Source organism: Mauremys mutica, chromosome 14, assembly GCF_020497125.1.
Source record: "Mauremys mutica isolate MM-2020 ecotype Southern chromosome 14, ASM2049712v1, whole genome shotgun sequence".
Taxonomy (NCBI): Eukaryota; Metazoa; Chordata; order Testudines; family Geoemydidae; genus Mauremys; species Mauremys mutica.
This window is the reverse complement of record NC_059085.1, coordinates 25,634,640-25,646,773: the sequence shown is the minus strand read 5'-3', so window position 1 is coordinate 25,646,773 and position 12,134 is coordinate 25,634,640. Positions and strand designations below refer to the sequence as shown.

General features: G+C 41.5%; 1 protein-coding gene across 1 annotated transcript in view; it reads left to right on the top strand.

The window, feature by feature from the left end:
- Positions 1 to 1,361: 1,361 nt before the first annotated feature.
- Positions 1,362 to 12,134, top strand: part of TSHZ3 (teashirt zinc finger homeobox 3) — a 68,340-nt gene continuing 57,567 nt past the window's right edge. The window contains exon 1 of the mRNA XM_044987834.1: positions 1,362 to 1,444. Within this exon, the coding sequence (XP_044843769.1) occupies positions 1,405 to 1,444 (40 nt within the window). The 5' untranslated portion in view covers positions 1,362 to 1,404. The remainder of the gene's footprint in view (positions 1,445 to 12,134) is intronic.

Sequence of the window (12,134 nt, the reverse complement as noted above, 5' to 3'; positions counted from 1 at the left end):
TGCTGTGTTGTATTTTTTAAATGCACCGGGAGGGAGGATCAAACAATGCTCCAGGCTGCCCGGAAAGGGAGTTGGGGGAGTTTGTTTAAAAAGAAAAGCAAAAAGATCCCCAAAGCACCACTACGCCCGGAGAGGGTCCGGTGTCGTCCCCCGCCCACCCCCTCCCTCCCCGGGGCTGCTCAGTGTCACTGCCGGGTGGCTGGGCTGCTCCTGCCGGAGCCACGCCGGGCGGGCGGGCTGGCTCCTCTCTCGCCCCATGACTGATTTGCTGTCACCGTGCAGGGAGCGGACCTGCCCTGACACTTCTGGCCTTTATGGAGAGAGGGTTCCGGAGCGTAGGTGGGTGGTAGCTAGGGGCAATTGCACGGGGGGGCCCAGCTCGGGGCTCCCCGACAGCCTCCGTAGCTGGGCTGAGATGGGAGCAGTGGGGCCCCACTGGGGGTGGCACGGCTGGGGGGCTGAGACGTGGGCTCACCGGGCAGAGACGGGGGGCGTCTTCCTGGGCCGGGGTGGGCAGCTGTGGGGGCGTCCCTGGCCCTGGCCGCGGGGGCAGGCGATGGGTGCCCCTGGCTGCAAGGGGCAGCTATGACAGGCAAGGGAGGGAGCCGGCTCCTCCCGGGGGAGGAGAAGTGAGGGTGGAGGGGGGTCCCCTGGTTACACGCTGGGCTGGAGTGGGGGGGGACCCCCCGGAAGGTGGGAGGGGGGGTCCCTGGCTAGAGCCAGCGTGGATCCCCTTGACGCTGGCTGGCAAAGTTGGGAGGGGTCCAGCCTGTGGGCACAAGGAGCCCCCCCCCGGCTGTCGGAGGGGGGGAGGGGATTCGGGGTCCCCCCCCCGCAGCCCGTCCCTCTGGCGGCGCCGGCGGCGCGCTGCGCAAAGAGTTCAGGCGCGGGCGGGCCGGGGGGGGGAGCGCGGTGCCCCGCTCCCGCTCCCGCTCCGCAGGCTAGTTGGAGTGACACTGCGATCATCTCGTTTCCCTTCAAGCTTTGCCTGTTGCCGCCGCCGCCGCTCCAGCGCCGAGCCGGAGCCAGCGAGCGAGGGGCGCAGCCTGAAGCTCTGCCGACTCCCGCCAGCGGCCCCGCTCCTTTATGCCGTGATCTCCGAGCCCGGCCAGGCAGCGGGCGTGCGGGGCGGGGCGGACGGCGGGCGCTCCCCGGCCCTCCTGCGCGCACCCCTCCTCGGGGGGCTTCCCCGCCGCCGGCCTCCGGGGCGATTTGTCAAAACTTCCCCCTCCGCCCGCCCGCCTCCCCCTGCGTGCCGCCGCATGCACAGCCGCAGCTCCCCCCAGCCCGCCCGCCGAGCCTGGAGCCGCTCACCGGATCGCCGGGGCTGAAGCAACTCTGCCCACCCCCGCCCCGAGGCAGCCCACCCCCTCCTGGCACCCGCGGCGGCCGCAGGAGCTCAGCATGCCGAGGAGGAAGCAGCAAGCGCCCCGGCGCGCAGCAGGTACGAGAGCTGCCTTCCCCGGCGGTTTGTTTCTCCCCTCTCCTCTCCTCTCCTCTCTCGCTGCGCCTCCGTCGCTTTCATAACCGCTCTCCGGCGGGCAGAGCGAGTTGGGTTTGCGCTGAGCTCCCCGGGATTGCACGTTGCACGCCTTGGATTTTGCAGAGTAAACTTGGTCAGGCAGACACATCACTGTGGCTCCCCCCACCCCCTTTGGGGCTGGAGGTTGGGCATGATGGTCTTTTTTCCTACTTTTGGTTTATTCCCAGCTCCCCTTTTCCCTTCCCCCCTCCCATTCCTCTGTTTTGGGGACAACACTTCGTGAAAACGAGGGATATCCGATAATAGAGGTGAACCTTGAAAAGATGTGTGTGGCTATAGGGGTGGAGGAAGAGAGAGGTAAATGTTGCTCATTTCCAATCTCTGCTTTGGCACTCACTTTGATTTTCTCCCCTTCCTTCCCTATACAATCTCCATCCCCTTCTTTCACACACTCACAAGCAGTTTGTTAAAGACATTGATAATTTCTTTGTAAACAGCTAGTGTATGTATGTATTTATGTATGTATGTGTGGTAAGTGGCACAGAGTGATATTACAGGCTTGCGATGTTACTTTAAGATCAAACCATAGACAAGACTCCTTTATCCAAGTTTATCTTTCTCCCTCTTCCCCTTGTACTGCACTGGAGACACCTCCACTGGACCAACAGATCCACCTAGTTGGTCACTTTCTTTGGAAACCTCTTCCCCAATCCTATTGATTTTTTTCATTTATGAGCCCAAACTGGGGAGCTGCAAAGGAAACCAATGCAAAGGGTGTATTGTCCTATAACTAGCCAGTATTTTTGATGCTGGGTTTGCATTACCCCTCTTTTCCCCCCCCCTTTAAAGAAATTCTTTTCTGGGCTTTTGCCCTTGTGGATTTTGTTCTGTTTCTTTATGCCTTGAATGCCAGCTCCTCTTAAACTTGAGCAGCATTTTCTGGAAGAACCAAATTGTGGGTTGAGGGGTGGGGGAAAACCCAATAAAAAGATTATTTTACAATAATGGAGGTATGTGGGGTGGAAAAAGGTTTCCTTGGCCTGTTGCCATCCTTGATTTGATGGCTGATTGATCGCCTGTCATCTGGCTGCCTTTGATCTATTCATTCCCGATAAACATCAATAAATCACTTGCCATGGTAACGCCAGACTCAGTGACGTCATATACGGCCTGTCAACTCTCTGTCAGTGCAACTTTAGGGACTTTTGGTTAGTTTTGTGACATAATCACATGGCCATACATTTTGATATGTATGATACTTACACTGAATGGGTAGAGATATAGTCTCTCTCTTCATTAGGAAGGGTTAGCTGTTTTGGGGAACAATAATTTAGGTGTAGACTGAAGCACTCATGGTGCATTCTTTAGGAGAGACCCATATGTATGCATGAATGTAGTAGTTTCCCAAGTGGTTATAGCAGTACTTTTAATTAGTCCATTCAGTGTTACCTACTAAAACTTAAATAAAGTAATCCTGCTACTTATGAGAGCATTGTCAGAAGAAATGCTTTAAAAAATCTGCCAGTGCACTTAGAAATATGTCAAGCTCTCAAAGTGGCATGATTTGAACTTAGTAAGCAGCAAGCAACACAATGAATAACATAAAATATATACAACTGTATGTACATTTCCTCACCTCCTCAAGTGTACACTTAAGTTTAACATACTTGTTTTTGTAACAGAAGAAACTATACTTGTTCCCAGTAGATTTTGTAGTCTTAATCTACATACTGACATTTGGAAAGTTTGGAATGTTTTAAGGTGCAATAGTAATATACTCTGACAAACATTTTATTTAAATAATACACTTTATTTTGTTGAATTTCAGGTTAGTTCCATCAAATAATGACACTTGTAAAATGGGTTCAAAACTTTGTCCTTCAACATAATTTGAAAAGTATAGGCTGTAAACCTAGTTCAGTTTTTGAAGAACTTGGTTTTCAGAAAAGTTGGGTATATTCTTCAAAGAGATGAGCTATAGTTTGGACTTTAAGATTCTAGGAGAATCTTTCCCTGGTGAACTCACACATTTTGAAGTACTCTGTCTTTCTGTTTTTGGTTTAAGTGAACTAGTCATGATGTATGATATATCTTTTACATTTGTAGCTTTTAGGTTGCCACATAAAACATGATTATTATGATAATTGCCTCCTGCTAAATGCTGTTTTATTAATCAGTCTGGAAATGTTATTATTATTATGTTATTAGCAGCATAGCCAAAAGTATTTTTTACACTTTTTAAAGATAGCTAAGAAATAGCAGGTTAGTTAAGAAATATTCATTACAAAAACTTGACTGCAGGACTAATAGGAGATGGAAGAATGGTTTTGCTCTATCAAAATGACCCGTCAAAACGACTTTGTTTCATATTTGATTTAATTGTCTCTCTCCTGACAGGCACATTCATCAATAGCTTAATGGTCAATCAGAAGTTGGCAGAGTGAGTGCTTTCATTCTTTCCCATACACTAGCTTTGGCTTTACTTTATCAAAATGCCTCTGCCTAATGGATATGGGGGATGTAGAATGACTGAAGGGCTACTTATTTAAGAAGAGTGGGGGAAAAACACCAAAAACATTTATGCTGTTGATAAGTGCATGAAGATAAATAAGTGAGCTGTGTGAGGTTGGTTTTTTTTTTTTTATTATGAGGCACAAGAAACTTCTCATTTTTTCCCCCTCTTTTTGGCTTCACAGCTGCAAGTTATAAGGTTCATGACTGCTTTTGTGGCATACTGAGAGTGATGACAAATTGATTGCTTTGTACTGGTAGACCGAAAATAAATAAATAAATAAGGACTGGGAGGATGGGGGGAATTAAAGATGTCTGCTGATTGGTAACTCAGGAAATCCAGTCCCCAGCAACCTTGAGAATACTCGAGATTTTTTTTCTCTCCAAACTGAAAGGTCCGCTCAGCCATAAAAAAAGAAAAGTTGTTTTGCCAGCTTCATTAGTGTTCACCTAATTAGCTGTAAACCTGATGGATTCCTGACAGCTTTAATGATTGGAGATGACAAGCTCCACGCAGTGTCATCCAGCAGAATTAGGTTTGCAGCTAGTTTGATGTAATCAAGTTGATATTACACAGTCCTGGTTGCCTTTAGTTGTGCATTAACTCAATTTTCTGCTGCAGGTGACAAATGGGCTTTGGTACCTGGATAATCATGTCATAGGAATTAGGGCCCTTTTAATGGTCTGGAGTAGAATAACAACAACAAAGAACTCTCAGCAGCACAGAGCTTGCAGACATAACAGACAGGTGCACAAATTCTTTATGTCTAGCCCAAGTGTTAACACCACACTGTAGAAGACTAAAGCTGTCTCTAAGAATCAAGAATCTATAAAAATGAAAATTTCAGTTTGTTTGCTTTAAGACAGATGAATATCATGGATAAATTAGGGGGGAAATGTCAGAGGATCATAGTTTTTAACTACACTTGTTAATGCAAGGGAAAGATCTAAATTACAGTTGCTGTTCCAGTGACTTTTGCCATTTAAGTTAGAAGGGAGAAAAACACTTATTAGTTAAAGGTTACTGTCTAGGAGAGCTAAGCAATACTATACTAATGGAGGCTAGTCTGGTTCATGCAAACAATAATTATCTATCTTTAAATTATAGCTTCTTTTTTTAATAAACATCTATTTAAAAGATCAAGACAATGTGGTTTAGTTCTCATTGACTGAAAAGACTTAATACACATTCTTTATACATTCTGTTCTCGCTCTTTAAAAGGACTGGAAACTGTAATGATTTGTTGGAAACTCATTTACGTTTTTTTATTGAATGGAACAATTACTGGTTTCAGGCCCAGACAATAATGCTGCGTTTGAAACCTCTTATAGAACTTGGGGCCATGATATTTTTTCTACTCAAATGTGTTCTAAACAGTAGAAATAATCCACACACTTTCTCTGCTCTATTTAGCTCTCTAAACCCAACCTTAGTGCTTACATTCTGAAGAGGCACACACCATCAACATGAACACTTTAATATAACTGATAGATTCATTTTCAAAGGTGCTGAGCATCTCTAGTTTCTATTCAATTCTGTGGGGTTTGTGGGTTCTCAGCAGCTTTGAAAATCAGGCCAAAAGTGTATAACAAAAATTCTGTTGAGAGAGAACACATGGGTCTTTAGACAAAATTCTAGACATGCAGATATGAGTTCAGGAAGTTGAACGCATTTCCTAATTCATGGGAATTGCTTGAAGCTACATAAATGCCTGGCAACTACATACATACCCCAAAAAGTAAATGTAGCGATAAAGTAGACTACCTATAAAGGTACTTGCAGTGTCAGCCCTTGGTATGTTGTTTGCCTCCAAACCTGCCACATATTTTTCTGTTGGACAGAGATTCTTCCTAGCAGCAAGCTGACAAAATGATTAGTTATGGCTGTCCTCTGCTTTTTTTCTGCAAAGTGTGAGGAACAATGCAAAAAGAAAACGGGGCATAAATGTAAAAAGGCCTGATAGATTCCACTGAATATCCTGCTGGAAAACAGAATTTTCGAGAATCAGCTGCCATTGCTCCCATTAGCTTGACAGCTGTCAATTAGGGCTTCAGTGCTCTCCTGGGCCACAGTTTATTGCGTGCGGTTGATGTTGTCATTTTGTTCTCAGTTTTGCCTTGAGCGCTATCATGAGCAGGAGTGAAATAGTCAATAACTGATGTATCAGCAGTTATTTCTTAAATTGGCTCACAAGTCTGCATTTTTCCTCTTTTTACTAAAGATTGTTTTGTAAAGTGATTAGAATGAATTGTGACTGCTGCAGGGTTATGGGAAATGCAGTGAAGCTAGGGTGAGTTAGCAGGATTAGAGTGGTTCCTTTTTATCAATGCTGTTTTCAGGATTAGTGTAAACTAGAGTATAGAAAAGATCACCTTCAGGGTGAAGTGCATGGTAAATTTTAAAGTATGTTGTGTACATGATTACATATACATGTAGTGATAAATGAGTGAGGGAAAAGAAATCATTAACCATAGCGTAAAGTGGTCTCACAAGTAGCTTTCTGTACAAACCTTGTAACTAGCTAGCCTTACCATACAGTAGTCTATATTTTAATCCAATGTCTTGACTGTTTCTCAGGTCATCCAAATACAGTCTGTTAAATTTGAATACAGCCCCATTTCATGACACAACTACTAGATCAACTGTAAAAATGCCTAAAATACTATGTTGCAAAGTAGGGGTGCATGTGTGTGTGCGTGCATGCGTGTGTATGTGTGTATGTTTGTGTGTGTGTATATATAGTACTGAAAATAACATACATCTAACGCAATCCTGTGTTATCTGTAAATGATACTTAGGTGTTCAAGTCTGGGATTTTTTTTCAGTTACACCCCAAATTGTGGTTTATGTGCTTGAAGTTAAAAATGAAAGGTGAATACAATATATTGTATTTAGTAACAATGATATGGACTGGTACATCCAGACAGATAATATGCAGTTGTAATTAGACTGAATAGACAGGCATTCATTTTTAAATTCTTTGACACATGCATAAAATAGTCATATAATAAGATAAGATGACAATTTTATGTTAGGTTGATAAAGTGTCCCGATACATGCATTTAAATGTCTGTAAGCCTTTTTTTATCCAGACAGATTAATTCTAGTTTCCAGCATTTGCAGTTAGTCATTAAATTAATTTAAAAAATCCCACTAAACAATGGATGTGTTCCTTTTTTTGTGTGTCATTACCTAAAGCACGAAAACTAGAAACATGTATTCAGTTAGTTTTTCCTTGATTTCAACATTACTAATAAATTACATCAAAAATTGGTTCAAAGGATTCAAGCAATCATCCATGAGCAGAATGCATTGTAGTTTTTTAAGAATAATAATGCAGAATAGAACATTATAAGTGCTTGAAATTGTTTATGACCATTTACATGAAAAAACTGTAATGGTTCAGATAAAGGTATTGTTATAACAAAGAATATAAGACTTCGTCCCCATAATTTTCCCAATGTTACCACTGAAAGATATTTTTTAGACAACAGATAGTCCATCAGTATTTAATAGTCTACAGAATTTAAACACTTTTTACTGTAATTATAAAGATTTCCAGAAAACAATCAGTGGTATATACTCCGGGAAAAAACAATCACCAAAAGGTCATAGAATACCTGAAAGCTTTTTGCCACTATCTTGTTTGCTGAGACAGTAAAGGTGTGTCTCTTCAAGAATAATCTAACTTTGGGTTTGTGCTTAATTATAAATTATTAATTCATAATGTCAGGACACGTGTTATTAATTATGACTCTCTTTTCTTCATCCAGAACAGCTGTTTGGGAATCGGGTAAGTTCACTACATTTGTTGGCATGGGAGTTCACCAAATGAAGAACTCTCCATTCCCAACCCACGTTACCACTCAACTCTCCTTCTTTTTCATATTAGGTTTTTTTTAAAGAGGTTAGAGTAAATTTGACATTGTTTAGAGTAAACTTCCGATCTTTCACATCATTAAGCACATTCACAATAAACAAACATTTTTGTAGAGGTGGTTGTTATGTGCTGGCCATGAATAATTCTTGTTTTAGCAAGACTATATTAAGGTAGAGAGGTCAAAAGGGCACCTCCATAAGCTTCTAGTGGGGGAAAGTAATACAATTTTCATGCCCCTCTACCAAACTCCCGCCAAACTTAACAAGTTTATGTAGAAGAAAGAGCTGTTTTATTATATGTTTGGAATGACTGAAATTCATTTACTTTTGATATTTCATTTCTATCATTAAATTGAGCCCTGTGTTTCAGTTTCTTATGTGTTCTTTGTGGAATGCATGTTGCATAAAATAGGCAATTTTTAATGAACAATTTAATGTAAATGGGTTCTGAATTTAAATTAATATTAATGAAGCTTTGAGTGAATTTATTTTGCATACGTAAAGGCTTGTAACTCTTTCACCCACACACTCTTGTCTTTATGTACTAACACATTTGTTAGGTGAATTGGCTAGTTTCCATTTTTTGTGATAAAAAAATCTTTAATGGATTTTATATGGTTATTTGTGCCAGTTCAGCTTTAAACAGGCCAGTATCTCTATTTTAAAAATATACTTGATTTTACAAGCACATGTGAGTAGTTAATATTTTAAACATCTATTGCCCCTCTGTTTCTTAAATTTTTGACTTTAGTTTTGCCTTTATGCTTGGGGAGAAATTTATTCCGACAATAGTTACTACAATCAAGATGTTTTCTTTCTTTGGCTTACCTCTAATGCATTATGTATTCAGGAATGATGGGATGTTCTATAATTAATTCTGTTAGATGTAATTGCTATAATCACTTTGATGCTACACATAATAAAAGTAATATGGTAAGCATATGAAAAAATATAAACACCTTATTGTAACACTCTAAGTAAAATTCTTTTAAAAAAATCTTGTTTAAAGCTAAACTTCCTGTTCCTTATTTTGTCAAAGATGACACTTTTATTTAAATGACATTAATTTTTAAATGAATGGATTTTGGAAATGGGAAAGTCTCTAACTGGCAGAGAATCTCAGCTAGTTGTGTGTAATCCATTAAAAATATAGTTAGTTAAGAAGCTAATCTTTACAGATGCTGCCAGTGACTTGTAAATATCGCTGTATATCTCATGAAATAAGAGACAAATTTGTATGTTGTATTAAAATGAAATACATAGTAAATAACAGAAACGGAGTAGTTATCAATTTAATACTTGTAGTGCAGAATTATGGGAAATATAAAACGTATGAAGCTCAGCAAGTAACGAGAGAACTTTTGTGGGTTTAGGCCCAAGTGGGGATGACTTTTTTTCTCTCTTTTTTTTTTAGAAGTAGCTTTAAATTATTGTTTGCAAGCAGTTTTTGATAGGGAGGAAATGGGGAAAAAGATGTAAAGTGGGATAACCAGTGGGATATTAATAAAACAAAAATGTTGAGATAGTCTTAATTAGTTGCACTCTATACTTAATGCTGCAAAGATCACTTGGTTTTTGTCTACATGCTTATAGGTCTCTCCCCAACCCATTTATATTGTACTATCCTGTGTTTTCTAAGCAACTGAGTGTACAAATCAGGCTTAGAATGTGAACTATAAAGAAAAGTAGAAAAATACAGTTAATGTAGAGTGAAAAAATATCCCCCCCCCCGTGTTGTTTTCAAATAATACATAGTCTTTGTGTAGAGGGGAGAAGAGGTATTACGTTTAACTTCTGTAAGCTGAACAAACAATCCCAAACCAACCTCTTACTGAATTGTTCTAAAGGAAGAGCAGCATAGAGCAGGGTGCTGTTTTTGAGTATTTCTGGGACTGGGCTCTGTGCCTGAAATCCTTTTCCTGCTAGGTCAAGCCTGTTGCTGGAGGGCCAGATCTCAGCAGGGGCCTCCTGAGGCTTGGCGAGGCTGTTCAAGACTGGCAGCCATCAGTCATCCATCTGTGACACAGAGTCTGTTTTTGATGGCAGGGATGATAAAAGGCCTGGGAACTGTATAGGCCCTTGTAATCAGGGCCAGTGCTGACATCCTTCTCAACTTTGACAGCTTCTTCCTTTTCTCTCTTCACCGCCAAGACTGTCTCAACTGAATTTTTTTTTCTCTCTCTTGTTTCATGTACTTGATCAGTCTCAGATGCTGGGAATTATTTTTTTCTGAAGGGAGGGGGAGTGTTTCTTTTGGTTTGTGGGTTGGGCAGGTGTGAGAGGAAGTCTGTTTTTTTTTTTTTTTTTGTACTGTAGGCCTGTTGCTAATTAATGTTCCTCCATAAGATTCTGTCGGAGTTGAGTAATGTTTTTGATCTTTATGCCTGATAACTGCATACTTAATGAGATTTCAAAGCTGTGAGTGCAGCTCCCTACAATTATTGACAGATGCCTTTTCTTTGCCATTGGGTTCAGCTTCATAAATCCTCTAGCAGTAATGAGGTTCAGAAGTGCCACCCTGCCAGTGAGCTAATGAAAGAGGGGGGGAGGGAGGGAGCAGCTCAAGCCTGCCTGACACATTTTTTTCCTTTAAAATTTACTATGCAGATGTCAAGCTGTGGGACGATTACTTCAAACATGCTAATTTTTATCTTGCTTTTGTGTCAAGCCTGCGTGCCATTTTCCCCCCCAGTAATAAATAAAAATAGAAACCTCAACCTATTTAAATTTTATCATGGATCATAACTATTGAAGACTTTGATAGATGTATGTTCTTTTGCAGTTTCCAGTCAGTGGAACAGTTTTTTGAAATCTGAAGGGCAGAGAGAGGATGAAAAAAAAAGCTCCTTGGGCCGCACGTCAGCCTGCCCTAACCATGCACTTGAAACATTGTAGATTTCATTTTAGAGTTCTGAAACTAAATCCTGGTGGAGAATAGCCGCACCATGCCAAACAGTCGATTTCCTTTTCAGCAGAGCCATATATCACTGACCCACCCTTTCCTCCTGACAGAATGACATGTGTCATTTATCAAATGGTCCCTGCCAGACAGCGAGGAGGGAGGGGTGTGTGTGTGTGTGTGTGTGTGTGTGTGTGTGTGTATGGGGACAGCATAGTTTCATGCAGCGCTGTTTTTTCCCCTCAGTACAGCATGGCTACAACAGTAGTACTGATTTGGGGAGAGAGAAAGAGACAGGAAGACAGAGAAAGTGTGTGTGTGTGTGTGGTGAGAGGGGGGTAGATTGGCAGAGTGACTGAAGAGGTTATGTTCTTTCATATTATCTGCTAAGTCCTGTTGTTCAAACCTCTTAAGCTTTTATTCCCGCCCCTCCCCCCCCCGTTTCTCTCTTTCTGTCTCTCTGTTTTTTTTTTTTCCTTTAGTTTGGCAGTTGGGAGAAACTGGCTGACACGTATCATTCAAGCAGCACCAGCTTGCTGGGGGTTGTGTAAATGAATCTGGAAGCTCTCAGTTTCACATGATTCAAACGTGCATTATTGAAGATGGATGTTCCTTAAAAAAAGATTGATGATGGATATCAGGCTTATAGTGCCATTTATCATTTTGAATATTATTTAGACTTGCCGTGTAAAGCTGTAACTTGAGAGCTGGATGAGCTGGGACAGAGTGGAGGCCTCGATGTGCACATTTTGATTGATGGCTTTGCTTTCTCATTGTTTGTTACCAGATACTAGCTGGTCATTATAGGAGTGCCTTAGAGTTGTTTTAGGGGCTGGGTTTGTGTGTGTGTGTGTGTGTGTGTGAGAGAGAGAGAGAGAGCGCTTCAATGGGATACATTTAATAATTATAATAACATAGACAAATCTATGGCTTATTACAAGGATACAGGCAAGCTTTTGCATGAACACAGCTACATACTGTACATAACATTAAAGTATAAACAGGACTGTAACTGCTAAAGCAAAACATTGTCTGACATTGTCAGGTCTAGTATAAAAATATGTTTTAAAATCTGCATGTGAAAAGATTAACACAATCCAACTTCCTTTCACTGACTGGCTACATTTTGATACTACAACCGTGAAGAAAGCCATGTTCTAGTAAAATAATTATTTCAGTGTTTACAATTTTCATTTCCATCCGCCTTCTCCATCCATTTCAGGGAGTCTTTAAACTGTAGAGTTTACCTCCCAGATGCTTGGTACTTGGGCTGGCTGGTTTGTCTATATGCTTAGCCAGGGTAAGCACTTACTTTTTTGGAAGTACTTCTGCTAGTACCAGGACACCCCCACCTGCTGGAA